At 37.7% G+C, this 18,723-nt stretch overlaps 1 protein-coding gene across 11 annotated transcripts in view; it reads left to right on the top strand.

The window, feature by feature from the left end:
• Positions 1-18,723, top strand: part of Dlg2 (discs large MAGUK scaffold protein 2) — a 1,704,707-nt gene that overhangs the window by 1,087,166 nt on the left and 598,818 nt on the right. For 10 of the 11 annotated variants that reach the window (XM_048360010.1, XM_048360014.1, XM_048360019.1 and 7 more), the window contains one exon: positions 4,235-4,288. The exons of the other annotated variant lie outside the window; for it this stretch is intronic. In XM_048360010.1, the coding sequence (XP_048215967.1) occupies positions 4,235-4,288 (54 nt within the window). The remainder of the gene's footprint in view (positions 1-4,234; positions 4,289-18,723) is intronic. 11 annotated transcript variants of the gene reach the window in all.

The following is an 18,723-nucleotide window of genomic DNA, read 5'->3' as shown; positions in this document are numbered from 1 at the left end:
GGGTCCCAGCTCCATCCCTAACTTAATGTTTCACTGCTTTTGTCTTGCTCCTCTCTGATTAGTTTTCTTCTTCCGTCTGGGTTTTCCACATGGAAGAGAATGTAATATGAAAGGAAAACCACTTGCCTCTTATTGTTTGGGTTACCAAAGAAAGATTGCTTTTTCTTAATCCTTTACAGTTTCCAAAATGCCTGCCTAGATTTACATAAAGGCAAGCCTTGAATTCTTTGGTGGAAAGACTTTTCTTTTTTTCCGATTTGTTATGAGTCCCTTTTCAGTGAGTGGAATAAGCATATGGAAGAAAGGAAGGGCTAAAATCTGCTGAGTCACCATTTAATTTAGGGGGTCCAATGAAAGAGAATATCTGAGAGGATGTGGAGAATAAAACCAGGAGGAAAGTATGAAAGTAACAGAAGAATTGATTTTTAAGCCTCAAAAAGCAAACCTAGATCGCATTAGATGACACCCTGAGAGTTGCTAAAGTGAACAGGGAAACAGTAAGCAAGCCAAACTTGGGGAAGGTCTGAACCTCTCACCCATGGTGGGAAGAGTTCACCCATGGCGCAAGCCTACGGAGTCTTCCTGTGTTCCTGTCACCTTAGATTTTTCTTTTTGAGGGGAGGGAAAGGGATAGGCATTAATGGGCTTTGAACTCAGGGCTTTGTACTTACTTTGTTTCTGTTCATGGCTAGTGCTCTACCATTTGAGTCATATCTTCTGCCAAGACTTGGTGGGTTGTTTTGGACATGGAATCTTACTGACTTTTCTACCTGGACTGGCTTAGAACTTCTGCTCCTGAGCCTCCTGGGTAGCTTGGGATAAGCCTTTGTCAGCCAGCTGTACTTTTGATTTTTGCTTGTATATGTGCCACTGAGGGGCTGAAGTAGTGCAGAGCAACTTCTGTTTCATCCGCCTCGACAGGGCTGAATCATGCGGTAAAAGATGGTCAGAAGTTCTGGTGTAGAAACACAACGAAGTAGATGTGTCTCATACAGCCCTCCACATCAACTCTCTCCAATTTACACCAGAGAAGACCAATGGCAACTATATGTGATCATGTGTTGTTTCTATAACTCATCCATCTTACGTGCCTCTGCATCTGTATTTCAGAAATTAAATATTATTTCTTGCTTCCATTTAGTGTTTTTAACACTTAAAAGGATCAATGATGCTTCCATTAGACCCAAATTCTATATAGCATGGATCATACACTTACAGATTAAAAGACTATATCCTTCAACTATGAAATTTTAAATTACTGTTTTATAAAATTTGAATTTTTTTTCTGGTCCTGTGGCTTGAACTTAGCTTGGGCACTGTCGCTGAGCTCCCTTTGTTCAAGGCTAGTGCTCTATCACTTGAGTCACAGCACCATTTCTGGCTTTTTCTGTGATTAGTTGGAGATAAGAGTCTCATGGACTTTCTTCCCTGGGCTGTCTTTGAAACTCAGATCTTAGCTTCTTGAGTAGCTAGGATTACAGATGTGAGCCACCAGCACCTGGCTAAAATTCTGGGTTTATTAAGCAATAATAGTAAAATAAAAGAATTTGATATTGAGTCATGAAAATAGTCACAGTATTGTTTGCAATGTTAGTGATTATGGGTCATGTTCAAATTCGAATTGTGGTATAAAACTTGTAAATGTCACTTTCCTTTTTACCCTCATCTATACTTTCCAGTTACATTTAATCAATAATTCCTGGAGATTTATTGACTTTCTTCTGTGAATTCTAATACTATGGAGAATTCTATAGGAGAATACAATCTCTGTCAGTTTTTAAACATAAAATCTTATTGAAAAAACAAATTTACTTATGGGAAATGAGAAAAGGTAGCAGCAGCATAAACAGGAAAGTTTTACTAGCATTGTGTAGGAAAATGGACTTATGCATAACACTTATTCTTGTAGCAAATTAAGATAATCTATATGAAGGAAAGCCAAAGTCTTCAATCAATTAAATATACATTTATTAGTCAAAACCCTATTAGATTTTCAGAAAAAAATGGAAATATTGGATATAACACTTGAAGAATTTCCAGTTTAGTGAAGAATGTGAGACATAGTCACTTTGGGTGAGCTATAGGAACCAAATAGCATAAAAGAGGTGTCTCAAAATTAGAAAACAAATGGACATGTTAAGACTTGACAAAATTGCTTTAAATTTTTAACCTGCAGTGTCTTGTAGCAACTTTTGCCTCTCTGGTGGTCATTGCTTCATCTGGGTCTCCTACCATGCTAACAACAAGATCTTCCATCATTGTCAAAGTCAACACAATGCCGAGGTCACTGAGCACTTTAGTGGAGGTGGCTTTGATGTTAAAAAAAAAAAAGGCAATATTCCAACCAGTTATTTTCTCATCCATAACATAGGGACAATGCTAATAATACCTCACCAATATGGTTCCTGGTGATTAAATGAATATTTATATATATATATATATATATATATATATACATTGTATGCATATTTACTTAACTATAACATTGTGATTACCACGGTTATTTTTTTAGCAGGCCATTTAAGTGCAGTTGAGGCACTGGGTTGAGTATTGAGTATTGTGTGGTCTAGCTTACAAACTAAGAATATGTTGTCATACTAGTCTTTGGGGATGCTTAGCAATGTTTAACACTACTCCTGAAATTTAGTTTACCACACATATTCCAACCTGTCACCTCATTTTATCTTCAACATTGTTAGAAGGTAATTATTATTTCCATTATTCAAAAAGGAAAATGATAGAGGCATTTAGCAAATTTGTCCCTTCTAAGAAGTTGCTAGGACCCCAAATCATGCAAGAAGGAAATTAGCGAACTGGCTTTGAGGCCAGGTCTTCTGACTATGCCTCATAAACGTCTTCCTATACCAAACGTGTTTGTGTGAGTGTGTGTGTGTGTGTGTGTGTGTGTGTGTGTGTGATCAAAATGCCTATTTGCCCACAAAGTACTTCCCATTGATAACTAGGAATATACCATGAACATCCAGTGGCCTACTAAGTGAACTTGCATACCAGGTTTATGTTCCGCATTCCCAGGGTTTTAAGGGAAGATATACAATTTTATCTTGTGAAGCCTGCTAGATTGCCTTTTTTTTTTCTTTAAACCATTTGATTAGGATTCCACAGGCACAGACTGACATTAAAAAGCTGTTAACTCTGTTAACTCCAGAGGGCACAACTAATGAAATGTCCCAAAATTTGAGCACTTGCCAAAACATGGCTTTGCAAATGACAGATCTCAATTGATCATGAGGAGAGTATTTCCTTATCTAAATGAAATCTGTAATTTGGGAAGGAGATTAAAGATCCTTTGGGGTATGAAGGAAAAGTTGCTGTGAAAATTCTGGAAACTAGAAACTAAAGATAGTTCTACTCAGTATTCATGAAGTCAGATTGGTGATGCACAGAGATTACAATCTCTTATTTTCTAATGATATGGTTTGTTGCATTCCTATATCACTTTTACAAAGACTCCACTCAATATTAAAGGATAACCATAGATTTTATAAACTTTTTTTCGCTAGAGGTTAACCTATATGATATGTGTTTCTACCATCTAGAATAATTTCTAATTTTCAAAAATTTATAATGTATATGATCATATATACATATACTTTTTAAAGAGATTCGATATTCAAGGAATAATAAACACATTAAGATGTTGGTACTTATTTTTTTCTCTTTTCAGTAGCATATATTATTTGTATAAAAGTTTTCATTCTGATATTTTCATGCATGACTCTGATGTGATCATTGAAACTTTATAATTGAAACTCCACTGAATACAACATACTTTCAAAAAGCAGTTTAAAGAGAATAGCAGTAAATACTGGTTTGGGTTTAATTTTTATTCCTTGGGGAAAAAAAATCAAATTTCTTGAGCAGGCCCATTTTTAAAAGAATTGATAGATAATTTAATTCACACTCAATTTAATAGAAGTCTTTACCTCAAACCCAGCAAAAATCCTGACCTCCTATATTTTCCATGTGCCATATTAGAGAAAAAAATTCTAAATTTTATGCACAGTTTATCTCATTTATGTGGTAATATTGTAGATAAATATTTGAAGGTGGGAAAGAATAGAAACCCTGAACCATTTTATTTAATCTCACAACAACTGTCACAGTGCCTATACAGGTACTTGTCAAATGCTTAGTACATTGTCTGTTGAGTAACTTAACAGGATCTGTCTTTGAAAAAATTGTTGTTTATGTTTTTCTATTTCTTTTATTTTAGGCCAGTCCTGCTCCTATAATTGTCAACACCGATACTTTGGACACAATTCCTTATGTAAGTAATATTTTTATTAAACCTTTCTTTATATACGGAAGATAATCCATTGTATTTAAAATTCTATACAGCATTCCACCTGATCTAGATAATTTTATAAAATGAGATTGAAAACCCATAAGTAGTTCTGTTCAAATAATGTTAGTTTGCTAGTTGGCCCACTGGAAAAACAGAATTGCTTGTGACAGACACCAACAGTGGTTACGGTGTTGTTTCTAAAGTACTTAGATCATTGTATATACAGCGTAGAATGTAAGTAGTAAGTCAATATTTGACGGATGATAAGAATTGGGGAAGTTTTGTGATGATAGATTATATCTGTGTATGATGAAATACATGGATTCGTGAAAACAGATTCCCGATCTGATGAAGCACATAAGTGAAGTACTTAGAATACTAAGGAAGGACTTGCTAACTACTGGCTGGTCGCAGACTTAGACTCAACCTCAAGTGCCTGAGGGCATCAAGCAAATAGCAAGCACCAAATCAAGCAGGCACAGCAAGATTTGGAAAAAGAAAGCATGTGGCCTCCCAAGGGAATAGTAGCCATTTGGGACCATGTTTCCAGATCATTCCTTTTTCAGGAGCAGTTATCCATTTGATTCTTTACACTTGAAGAATGTTGTGTGCAATTTCTAAATACAGGCAAGTCGTTTTCAACGAGCATCTACCAAACTAATTTTGTCTAATCCACCCGCAGCTAGAATGCTAGAACTAGAGTGGAAGTTTGGGCCTTGATTACACGAACAACTGACTAAACTGGGGCACAAGGTCAGGACAGGAATAACAGCAAGCTTGACTTAATGCTGAACCACGTGAACTACTGAACTAGAACTTTGTAAATTTTTCCAATGAGGAATAGCTTGGGGCCAGACAGGAAGTAAACTTATTGGAAGAAATCAAGTAGCCTCAGCATTGTAAGTAACACACATGTATTAAAAGCAGTAAGAGCTTACCATGTTGTCCCTATTCCTAGCTTCCTTATCAAATATTTATGCAAATATTAGTTCAGTTAATTCTCACAGTAATTCTACAAGGCAGATCCTATCAATTGCTCTATTTTAATAATTGGAGAACTGAGTCATGAAGTGGTTAAGTAACTTTCTCAAGACCCACAGTAAAAAGTAGAGCCGGAAGTAAATGCAGATAGCTTGGCTATGGAGTGTAAAGAGACTCCATCCTGCTGCTTTTCTGGTCTTTCCTTTCATGATTCTGTTCTTGGCTTGAGAAGAATGCCACTTACTTGCTCCTCTGCTCCATGTAGACCTAGATGGGAGAAATATTGTCGCAGGGAGTTCAATGCCCTCAGAATAGGAACACATGTACAGTATTTATTAAGGAGTTCTAAAACCTAAACTGAATTTCTTTATCATAACCTTTGATGGAGTAAATGAGCAGTGATTTTTAGAAGTAGACTAGAACAAAGAGGCTTGATTTTACAAGTAGGACCACTTCCTGCTGTGGACTATTTATAAATCTGGATGTGATTCTCATAGATGTACTATTGATGCTCTTTTGTGGAGTTCACTTATCAATAAAGTCAAAGCGTCTTAGACATTCCTAGTTAATTTTCCAGTCTTTTGGTTAAAAAAAATATCACATAGAGCAAATGAGTCACGTTGCTTCCATTCTCCAGAAGATCATCTTTGCACTTGACTTTGATTCTCCAGTTTTGCATACTTAAGAATCAGGTCTTGGGAGAGGTATAATGGGCACTGTGGCTAGGTATAAATATCCCAGTTTTTATGACAATGTTTTCAATTTATGCCGTGTGTGTGTGTGTGTGTGTGTGTGTGTGTGTGTGTGTGTGTTTGCTAATGCTGGAGCTTGAGCTCAGGGCTTGGGCATTCAACCTTAGCTATTTCACCCAAAGCTGGTACTCTACCACTTGAACCACACCTTCACTGGTGGCTGATTGGGGGGATTAATCAGGGATAAAAGTGTCATGGCCTTTTTTCTGACCATGGCCTTTTTTCAAACCATGATCCTCAGATTTCAGCCTCTCCAGAGTATCTAGGATTACAGGTGTGAGCCATTAATACTTGGCTGGCAGGTTTAGTACATGGATATTAAAGTTAGCTATGCCTTGTTTCTTGACATGATTCCAGCTCCCTTTTTCCTGACTCACTGGGTAACCTTGAACAAATCACTGTTCCTTTTACAGTCTATTTTCTATTTTCTCATTCCCCAGTGTTCTATACTTTGTTTTCCTTTTTTCTTTCTCATGTTCTACTTGTTCACATAATTTCAGCTCTATTTAATGAAAAAATTATTTCAGAGCTCCCCAGGGCATTGTAGTCATGTTGCATAAGAACATTTCCTTCTTAAAAATATTACCTGAGTGACAAATTTGAACTTGTATATTAAAATCTTCCCCCAAAATAATTTCGTTACAAGTCAATGTACTAATTTTGCTGATTAGAAAATTGGATTTTAGATATAAATGGTTCTTATGGAAATGGTTTCTTGGCATAGATGGAAAGGACAATTGAATAATAAAAGGAAACTTTTGGGGCAAAGAAAAATTTTATATTTGTTGAATTAAGGTACAAAAAACATTTAAAGTGATATCTGTTCTTTTAAGGAAGCTTCATTAAGGGATATTAAATACCTGCTATTAATGACAAAGTCACTGAGATTCTTTTTTTAAAAATTAACTGTAAAGGTGATATACAGAAGGGTTACAGTTACATAAGTCAGGTAATGAGAACATTTCTTTAAAAAAAAAAAAAGTAACCCTTTCCCTCATATTCTCCCAATTTTCCCCTCCTGAGTCTTCTGCCTCCAAGTTGTAGAGTTCATTTCCCACATACTGTCTAGTGAATATCACTGCTGAATCAGTTTACCTTTTGTCCACCATTTCAATGTTTCCTCTGCTCCTCCCTACTAGGGACCTCAAATAAACTCAATCATAGACAATATGGTATCAGGGGTGCCTGAAAACTTGCAGAGGGCCTTGTCTACAAAGCATTTCTACTAAATTAAAATTAAAATCATATCCTTTTTCTGTTTTAACTCTCTGCCGTCTCTTTTTTTTTTACTCAGTCTTTAAATTCACGTGTATTATATACTGAATACTGTTTTATGCCAAGAACTGAGAGGCAGGACAGCCTGCTTTTCTCCTGTACATCCAGGTCACTGAAGGTTGACTAATCAAATGGAACAAATCACCTTTCTGGAGAACTGCAACCAATTAACCTGCACCTTCCTCCTCACAGATGTTTTTCTTTTAGTAGGCATGTCAGACTTCTATCTGTATTGAACACGGTCTAAGTAAACCTCATTCTCTCTGCTTTCTAAAAGTAAATGAATCAGAGAAACTCTAGAATGCTTCTTCCCTTCTAGTCTTCTCTAAGATTCCCTTACTAGCATTCATTCATTTCATAGTTTGGTAATTTACTGACCTGTCTTCTCAAACTATACTGGGGTGGGGAGGGGGTGTCCTATACCTGACAATCACGAGCTTCAATTCCCATGGAATAGAATGCATACACAATCTGATCTGATAGATAGTTGTTCTCATTAAACTACTAAATGGCAAAGGTTGTTCTAGCGCCTATGGGTACATGGTGTGATGACGAAATTTTGGAGTATGATGAACAAGCATGGAATCAGTAGCCTAAGGCACTATGTATTTAGTTCTTCTACACATCTTTTCTAGTTGCCTAGTGCAACTGCTTCCAGCTGAGAAATGTTAGGCTGTCTGGAGCATCTCTGCTTCACATATTCCATTCTGGGGTACAGGAAGTGGGGTAGTGGTTTCCCCAGCTGTTACTCGTTCTGTGATAGCCAAAGTAGAAGAGCACAAGGTCATAATCCAGGCCCAGACAGAGGCTCTGCTCATGTTAAATTCACTCACATATAATGGCCACACAAAGTCATTCTGCCAAGCTCAGAGTGGAGGAAGGAGAGAAGATCTTGAGCATAAAGTAATATACCATCCAAAAACCTCACCTAAAAGGGACAATAGTCTGTACATTTCCTTTTATAGGGAAAAGGGCATAAAATCAGGAATCCTATAATTAAAAAAATGTGCATCTATTAATGAGACTAAACGAAGCAGGGAGGCCTCGTTCAATAATGATAGGAGTAGAGACTTTGTTTCAAGGTGCAGAGAAATGTTTGTGGGGAGAAGAATAAACCTATAGGACCGTTGCTTGGAAAATCTTCAGGGATACAAGAAGAAAGGAAAGGAGAAGAAAAAAAGAAGAAGAAAGAAGTGGATTATAAAGAATAGGAGAGGGTCCTCCTTAATTCTATTACCCACTTAGTGTAACTGCCAATAGATCTTGTATGCCAATGTTGCTTGAAAGCAATTACATTACAATATTAAGAGCGATTTTGTCTTAACCACTCCAAAAGTGCTAGGTCACTAGACGGAAACAACATCTGTGCTTCTGAGACAGAGAACAAGCTAGTGACCTAGCTGGAAGAAATGCCCCCTAAGCAAAGTTGGCAAAGGGAGTGAAAGCAAGGGAAGAGAATGAGAACACGAAGGATGCTTTGTGTTGACAAACAGAGAGCAGCAATTGCATCAGCAGGGAAGTCCATTTGGTAGGAGGAGCGTATGTTTGAGATTGACAGGTTTGGTTTGACTAAGTTGAAATGACACATCTGATTGACTTCAGCGTGAGAAGCTGGGAGTTATAACTCTCTGAGGAGGAGGTGGCTGCATTATAGCGATGAGATGACCCATCCTTTGGTGGTAGAGCTGGATAGATAGTCATTAATATCTCTGAGTGACTGCGTACAATACTGTGGTTTCTACTATTGTTCGCTTTTAATTGGTCAGCTTTACAGAATTACCTATGATAGGAAAGGGGAAAAAGTACTTCTTCAAACTATCCTGGAAATGATTAATAATAGTAAAATATTTCAGGAAAATTCAATGATTTTGGTTTACCCTTCAACAAACTGTTTTTGCTTTTCTTGGTTCCCCCCCTCCCCCCGAGATACTGCTAAAACTATCTCATTGATATTTTTTACATGTTGAAAGTGTAATACTATCCACAGCTGAAAAATTCCCACCTGACAGGAAAGAAAAATTTTAATTTTGACAAACCTATGCCCAGGAGGCAATAGGAATTCAACAACAGAGGCAAAGCTATCAATGTTTGTCCCAGGATCAATGCAAATGCATTTCTCAGTTGTCAAAATCAACAGATTCGTCTTAGCGCCTGCTCTAAAAGAAAAGTGCTGGAGTAGAAGGATTCTCTTTCAATGCTAAGTACCAATTACCTGGGAATCTTCTTAAAATTTGAATTCTTTTCTTTTTTTCTAATACTTGATTTATATAATTATTTTTCCATTATTTCAGCAATGGGTAAGCCTTGAGTTGTCCCTTACTCTTTTATTTAAAAAAAAAATCTATTCATTTTTATTCAGTTAAAGCAGTTGTACCAAGGGGTTGCAACTCAACACTTACGTTTATGAGTACAATGTGTCTTCATCAATGGCACCCTTTCATTATTCTTTCCTTCTCTCCTAATCCACCCTTCCCCTGAAATTCCATTTCCGTTGTCACCTATGCACGTGGAATATTGTGACTGCATCCATCCACCTTTCCTGCCCTGTTCATCAGCCCCTCTTCCTCCCCCCGCCACCTTGACCCTTCCAACAACTCATGTTCCAGACTCCTGGTGTTCATTTTGCTAAGCTATCATTTTGTTGTTCAAAGAGTTACACCATTGGAATCTTCCCCTGAACATACCATACTTTAGTTAATATGTGTATGTACCTGTTTACATGTACATTTATAAATTAGATTTAGTTTCTAAATATAAAAGAAAACATGCATATTTCATGCTCTCTTTGCATTACTTACTTCACTTAACATAATTTTTCCAAGTGTCTGTATATATCTATATTTATATCTCTCTGTGATCTATCAATCTATCAATCAATAGATTGATCCATCGATATCTATTTTCTTGATTTATTTGCCCATCAAAGGGCATCTGGGATGTTTCCATAACTTGGCATGGTGAATAATACAGCAATGAATATAGGTATGAAAGTGGATTTTCTCTAGTCTGATATATAAGTTCTTAGATAAATGCCCAAGAGGGGTATTACAAGATCATAAAGTAATTCTCTGCTTAGTTTTCTTTCCAATTTTTTATTGTCAAGATGATATATAGAGGGGTTACAGTTATATACTTAAGGTAGAGACTGCATCTACATTTCTTGTCATCCTTGTTACCCCCTTCTTCATTTTTCTCCTGCCTTCCCTCTCCCCCAGCCCCCCTTGCTTTCATCATTTTAAAAAATCTTCCCCTTGATGGACATTGTCATTCTAGTCTACAATGCTTATGAACTCTGTGATTATTAACAATCAAACAATTCCTTTCAGATTGGGTGATATATACATTTCTGGAATCGTCAGACTGCCTTCCTCTGTGGTTGTAGTATTTTACATTTCCACGAATAGTGCAAAGGGATTTCTTAGTCCGCATGTCTCCACCTGCATCTCTTGTTGTTTGTATTCTGGATTATGGCCTATTTTACTGGGGTGGGATTTTTTTTTTCTTGTTAGTTTTGGAGCTTAACCTCAGGGCCTGGACACTATTCCTTAACTACTATGCTCAAGCTTCTAGTGTTCTACCACTTGGAACCACAGCTCCACTTGAGGTTTTCTGGTGGTTAATTGGACACAAGAGACTCATGGACTTTCTTGCCAGGGTTGGCTTTGATGCTCAAATCTCAGCCTCTTGAACCATCAACCTGTAAGAGATTTTAATTCTTCAGAGTCTAATGAGGCCCATGGTAGGACCTACAGTCCACAATTCTTTTCTTTCTTGTGTGTACACACACATATATGTATGTGTGTATATATGTATGTATGTATTTTAAGTAGTAATTCAAATGAGTTACTGTTTTACAAAGCAGTTTATGAATACAATATAACTTGATCAGTGTCATTCCTTTGAATCCTTTGAACATTCTCATTCTTCCCTCCCCTACCCACTCCTTCCCTGACTGTTTCTGATAAACTCCCGCTGACTCTACATAGTCATGCACCCCTCTCAGAATAACGTGAAAGGATAGTGAGAGAGACTAGACTTTCTTTTATGTACACCTAGGTTCCAAGCTCATCCCTGACCTTGTACTTGTGTGTGTTTTGAGTAAATCAAATTATGTAACTAAATCTCTTATTTTCTGTAAAAAGGGGAGCAATAATAATTTTCCTGAAAGAGTTGCAAGGAATACATTCCTTCTATGTAGAAGAAGCTTAACCAATTTTGATCGCAAGACTGAGAATGGAATGAAGGTCTACCTTTGAAAAACTGAAACTTCTTATGACATAATCTTGAACGTTTTAACTGAGCTGGCCATAGCTAGTTCAGACTGTACCAAACCGTAGTATGTCTGTCAGTTTGCCAACCATCTCTATATTTCTGTTACTTAGCTGGTGACCCAAAGCCTAGCAGCAATACTATTGCCTGGGAGATTGTAAGCAATAGATTCGTCTAACCCAACATCTACCAGATTAAAAAACTTTTTAAATAAGAATTTTAGGGACTTGTATGCATAGTAAAGTTTGAGAAACCCTGTTCAAGAGATGAAAACCTTTTTGGTTGTGATGCTGATGTTTGTTCTTCCAGCACACCTTTGACCTGTCGTTGACATGGCTCCCTTGTTTACCCATTCATATTAAAACACATATCTGTCAGGGAAAGTGTCTAGTCAGTTCAAGTTAAGCACACTTAACTGATTTAATCTAATATGGTATGCTAGTTTCTATGCCTGTGTTTTCCTAGAAAATAGCTACTACTTGTATGTGGTTATTAAAATTATGCAAATTCAATTCCTCAGTTGCCCTAGCTACATTTCAAGTGCTCCAGAGACAATCTAGCTAATGGGCTCCTTCACAGTATAAATATCATTTCAGAAAATTCTATGGGCAGAGTTATTCTCAATAACAAATAGTAACACACAGAGTGAGAATAAATATATTTCCCCCAATCACAGAACCACTAGATAGACAACTGCACCCCAATTCATTGCGAAATTTTCCTCCCAGTTTTTTTTTGTTTTTGTTTTTGTTTCTTTTGGCCATTCCTGGGCCTTGGACTCAGGGCCTGAGCACTATCCCTGGATTCTTTTTGTTCAAGGCTAGCACTCTACCACTTGAGCCATAGTGCCACTTCTGGCCATTTTCTATATATGTGATGCTGGGGAATTGAACCCAGGGCTTCATGTATAGGAGGCAAGCGCTCTTGCCACTAGGCCATATCCCCAACTCCTCCCCGTTTTTGTGAGTTATTTTCCTCTACTTTATAGTTAAATTATTTTCAAATCTTCTAAATAGTCTCATTCTCTGGGAGTTGTGGAGAGTACATATGTAGAAGATAGGATCCTTGTTTTCATAGTTCTTAAAAGTATACCTTTCAAGACTCATAAACATCACAAGAAAGCAAATGGAGGGGGCTGGGGGTATAGCCTAGTGGCAAGAGTGCCTGCCTCGGATACATGAGGCCCTAGGTTCGATTCCCCAGCACCACATATACAGAAAACGGCCAGAAGCGGCGCTGTGGCTCAAGTGGCGGAGTGCTAGCCTTGAGCGGGAAGAAGCCAGGGACAGTGCTCAGGCCCTGAGTCCAAGGCCCAGGACTGGCAAAAAAAAAAGAAAGCAAATGGAAATGACTGATGAAAAATTTCCTCCAGATTTAGTGATGCTTTCATCAAATTTACTGTGAAATAAAAAAAATACCCTTCTATTGAACCTGAGGTGAATCTTCAAAATTATTAAAAATAGAAGACTGACCCACTAACACAGTTCACTGACCTACACCCATCTTTTTTCCTCTGTGGTACCCTACACAGAGCAGCTTACTGGCTGCTCAACATGTAATTTTTTATCTACTGGGAAGACTTTATTGAAACTTGTAATTGGTTTCAAATGAGAAGCAATGGGAAAATGAGAACAGTGGTCCAAGTGGAGAATGTGATCGATGTGTGTCAGTGGCAACACAAGCCTTTCTTCTAGGTATGGTTTCTATGAAGCCATGTGCTCTTACATTCCTGAGTACAAACACCACTATGGTTCCAAGGAGTTGAGCCTAGCAGAGTCGATTAAAGAAAAGGAAAAATAGGCCTGAGAAATATTTGTAAAGTATTTCAAAGGCATGGCTGATCAAGGTGAACTGTTCATATCAGGTCTCATAAGGCAAGTTCTTTAGATGACCCCAAAACCATGGAATCACTTTCTCTGAGAGTAGAGTCAAGGAATCTGGGCTTTTACAAGCAAGTTCCTTATGCACAATGAAACTTGGGGAATTTCACTCTCAGTTTCTAAGACACTTTTACAAGCCATTGGGTCTCCAAACATCTCTAGATACTGAGCAAAAATTGGAAGGAAGTTTAGGGAGAAATCTTGTGTACAGGAAGAATCAAGGATAACTCTCGAGGATCACTGAAGTACAATAATAAGACACTGTGCATTGCCCTAAGCCAGTGCTTAACTCTGGTTGTATATATTTTTAAAAACGTGCTGAGATACTTTTATAAAATATAGTTGTATCCTAGTGGAGAAACACTGTGTTAAGAAAATTACATTCTGCATGTTGAAAAGCACTTGCTTAAATGTTTGCCTGGTTCCCTTACATTGTAAGGGTTACAGTTTAAATAATGCTTCCACTAAGAAAGAGAGGCTAGGGGTAAATCAGTGTTCCATGTTACCACCCCAGGCTCTTCTTCACTTTCAAAGATGTGATCACAGTACATTTTAATTGTATTCTTAAAGACTGGGTTTTTTTTTTTTTTGGGGGGGGGGGAGGTTGTTGTTGTTTTTAACCCAGGAATACTAACATCATAACCACAGAGGAAAAGTTTGGTTTGTCTTTCGCATAATTGTAGCTCTAAAACTCAGCATATTTTTACAAAATGGTAGAGGAAAGAGACAAAAATGGAAGGAAATAACGAAGACAGTAGGAGGGCAGGAAGGAGGAAGGTATAAAAAATGGAAATAAATGGATATAAGAAACCATGCTATTGGAAAGAGTCATAGAAAAAGGGACTTAGTTCTTGAAGAATAAGTAAGACGTGTCCGGGCAGAGTAGATAGAAGCATTATAGAAACGTATGAGGGAAGATCAGTAGGCTGAAAACTCTGATGGACTGAGTTCTTTGCAGCTCGAGTACAGGAAGCCAGAGAGGGGAGGCTGAATCTCATTTGTGAAGGCCTTGGTAGTCTGACAGGAGGCCTGGGACCTTATCCTCTAGGTACAGGTATTAGCATGAGCTTGTATATCTGGGAAATTGTAAGCATCCCTTTTCATTAATACAATTGGAGTACTTTGCCTGTGCCTACTACATAGTATACATTCTAAAATATACGTTGAATAGATAAAGCTAAAGCATCGCTAGTGATCATAGCGTCGTATATTCTCTTGTATTTCCCTATCTTCTTGCCTTTATCCCAGTCCATTAGGTAAGAATATCTCTCCCACGTTTAGGATTGCCATCAGAAAGCCCCCATAAGTGTCTCTAGGCAACATTCATGACTCCTTTTTTCCTTTATCTTGTCATATTTCTCTCCCAGAAGTTGTCTGTTTTAACTAAGAGAGAATAGACTCTCTCAGTTATTGTTTTTATTCCATTATATATTAGCTGACTAACTTAAAAGAATTAACTTCTCAGATACTTTCCCTTATCTACAAGTGGAGATAGTAACATGTCCTGGATGTAGTGTTTAGGCTATATAGCCAATTACATTTTTATTTATTTTTATTTTTTTATTTTTCAAATTTTTATTATCAAACTTATGTACAGAGAGGTTACAGTTTCATACGTTAGGCATTGGATACATTTCTTGTACTGTTTGTTACCTTCTCCCTCATACCCCCCTCCTCCTCCCCCTTTCCCTTTCCCCCCATTTGGTGTTCAGTTCACTTACACCAAACAGTTTTGCAAGTATTGCTTTTGTAGTTGTTTGTCTTTTTTCACCCTGTGTCTCTCGATTTTGGTATTCCCTTTCAATTTCCTAGTTCTAATACCAGTATACACGGTTTCCAATATACTCAGATAAGATTACAGAGATAGTGTAGGTACAAACACAGGAAGGTGATACAAGAACATCATCAATAATAGAAGCTACAGATACACATGGGACGTTGAAAGTAGTTACCACTGTGATATAACAATCGTTTCCATAACAGGGAGTTCATTTCACTTAGCATCATCTTATATGTTCATAAGGGTATAGCTAATGGGCTCTTGTGATCCTCTGCTATGACTTGCCTAAACCTGTACTAATTATTCCCAATAAAGGAGACCATAGAGTCCATGTTTCTTTGGGTCTGGCTCACTTCACTTAGTATAATTTTGCCAATTACATTTTTTTTTTTTTTTTTTTTGCCAGTCCTGGGCCTTGGACTCAGGGCCTGAGCACTGTCCCTGGCTTCTTCCCGCTCAAGGCTAGCACTCCGCCACTTGAGCCACAGCGCCACTTCTGGCCGTTTTCTGTATATGTGGTGCTGGGGAATCGAACCTAGGGCCTCGTGTATCCGAGGCAGGCACTCTTGCCACTAGGCTATACCCCCAGCCCCCAATTACATTTTTAAAAGGCCAAAATTCTACTGCTGTGATGATTTCTTTCATGTTTGACAGTCCGTATGTGACTTATCCAGAGCCACAACATCTGTTCTGCTAGAGAAGACCCTTAAGGACACAAGCACCATTTGTCTTCTTGTTCTGCTAATCTCATATATATAGTCCAAGAGGCATGCTAGCAGGATGCTAGGCACTGGGAGCTCACGCTTACGATCCTAGCGAGGCTAGGATCTGAGCATCGTGGTTCAAAGCCAAGCTGGGCAGGAAAGTATCAGTTTATGAAACTTTTATCTCCAATTAACTGAGAAAGAGAGAGGAAGAGAGAGAGAGAGGTGGATCTGTGGCTCAAATGGTAGAGCACTAGCCTTGAGCAACAAAGCTCAGGAACATCCTCCAGGCCCTGAGTTCAAGCCCAAGGATAGGCATACAGCGCGCGCATACACACACACGTATTATGAGGGTTGTGCAAGCAAATCATTACTATAGATACTAGAACATATTGGTTATTCTTATTCACAAACATTTTACCAACAGTAATACTCAAAACCTTTAAGTGGCTGCTGTTATAATCTTCATATACATTATTTAGGAGGTGAAATTTCATGTTGAATTGCAAATTCAAAGGAGCAGCTTCAATAATTAGCACAGAATGTGTTCAACAAACGATGGCCGTGGTTCTCATGCTAAGTTAGTATTATTTGCCTTTCCACCCTCATTTATCATTGGTTCCTACCAGCTTGTATTAGTCAGATAGAATTATTGTGTTTTGTTATCTTTCAATAAAAGGAGAATTATCAAGATAAATGCTTTAAATTGTATACTTTATACTCTTAATTGTGAGAGTATTGTATTTATATTGAGTTCAAAAACCCAACTTTAAAAGGAAAGTACTAAACCATTTTCTTAGGATTGCAGGAATTATCTGCTATACTTAGGGAATTTTATAATCGTATCTCCCCCTTGTTAAATTTTATTGGGCTCCTAAGTTGATCTTTCTGTATTGATATTTCTAAGTGATCAATTCTTATGGAATGAGTGGAGCTATTTTATTCTCTGGGATAGACAGATAATGTGTTTCAGTGGTTTGTTTCCCCTCATGCCTTCTGTTGTCTCAGTATCTCCTATTTCTGCTCTAAAATATTTACTCTTTGTTGTTGTTTAGAAATTCCAGGTTTGTCTGAACAGTTGAGGAAAAAGATAAACGTTCATGAGTTTTTCCTTTAGTGAGAAAGTCTAGCTGCTCTTTCACGCACATTTAATTGAACTGAATTTTCATTATCCTGATTTCCATCAAGTACCACAAATGATGTTTTGCCCAGAGGTGTTTTATTTTAGAAACTCTAGCATCAAACCCAAAGAATTGCAGTCTAATGAGGTGTCACAGAGGAAGGGAAAGTAGTCATGAAATAACAAAGGCAGATAGGTCACACAGCGTGCTGAGAGGAGCAAATAAACAGGAGCCCATCAAATCCCTTACCTTTATAAAGCCGATTTCAGAAAACTTCTATGACTTTTGTTTTATTTTGTTGTTTTAAAACACACTGCTAAAACTGTCCTGATCTATTGAAATAGTGGTTCTTAAAATAGTCATTTATTAGCTGCATGTAGTAATTAATTTAGCCTGGACTTTAGGAATGAATATTTCTTCACCTATCACCTGAGTATGGGTGCAACATACTTCAAACCTCCTCAGGCAAGTCCCTGATACATCCAGGTTGAGCATCACTGACTTAGAAATGTCAAATGTTTTATTCTATTTGACTTGGAATGATAAAATCAGTGCCAACCCTTGCATTGCTTGTCATGTTTAGGAAAAATAGAGTAATTGTGGTGTGGAGTGTGTCACAAATCACTAAAAAGTATTAAAACTTCTGCCCTTTATAGCACATTTTATGATTCTGGAAACTCCAAAGGGTTCAGTTGGTTCTTAGTGAGCTCATAATTGGTAGTAACCTGAGCTCGGTCCCTGCTAACTCAGTAACTGACAGACACGGCTTCTGCAAGCTACGTTGTCTATGCGAAAGCACCTGCCTCCAGGTGCACCCAGGACCATCATAGGAAAAAAACCCTCCAAGGCTTCTTTTCCTAACACTTATCACCATTTATGAGGTGGAATTGGGTTAATTAAAGGGGGAGTGATGCCCAGTGCTTGAGTCATTTGGCTTAGGGGTCCTCAAACCGGGAAAACAAAAACAAAAACAGAAACATGGTGGTCTATGGGTGACCTTTAGATAGATTATTACCACAACCTAGTGCCCAATATAATTAGAAGGAGTCCAGTGCAGACAAGTTTCCCTGCCATCCACCCCCAGGGGCTCACTGCCTCTTCATGCCAATTTCATTTTTTAAAGGAAGGTACTGAGAAAGTAATGGCTTGGTCTAATAAATGTCTACTTTGGTGGAGAGATGGTCTAGATCCTGTGAAATTGAAGACTATTTTGGTGTGAATGCCCCAAATTACTAAACTTAACGATCTTTAGTTTCCCATTTGGTAAAATGTGGAGAAGTACAAATGTCTCACAGTGATGTCTGAGGATGAGCTGAGCCATTTAATTTGTGGTTTAAGTAAAACAGTAATTTGAGTGCATAGTTCAATAATTAATAACAGTAGCTAATAATTATAGAACTAAAAGTTTGGTACTATTAAAAATTCTTTACATCTGTTAATTTACTGAATCCCCATGGAGCAGTTATGCTGTTGCTGAAAAATCTGAGGTGGAAGATTAATTTGTCCAAGATTTCACGGCATATAGTGAGGAGTGTTTAGTGAGAAAAGCATTATCTCTTCTGCCTCTTGGTAGTTGTAATAAAAGTTAATTTGCAGAGTGACTCACTTAAGAGACTGGGGGAGACATTTAAAGACAAGCCAGGTCAAACAGTATT

The sequence above is a fragment of the Perognathus longimembris genome, chromosome 13, assembly GCF_023159225.1.
Source record: "Perognathus longimembris pacificus isolate PPM17 chromosome 13, ASM2315922v1, whole genome shotgun sequence".
Taxonomy (NCBI): Eukaryota; Metazoa; Chordata; class Mammalia; order Rodentia; family Heteromyidae; genus Perognathus; species Perognathus longimembris.
Note: the sequence above shows the minus strand (reverse complement) of the source record. Positions and strands in the feature narration are given on the sequence as shown.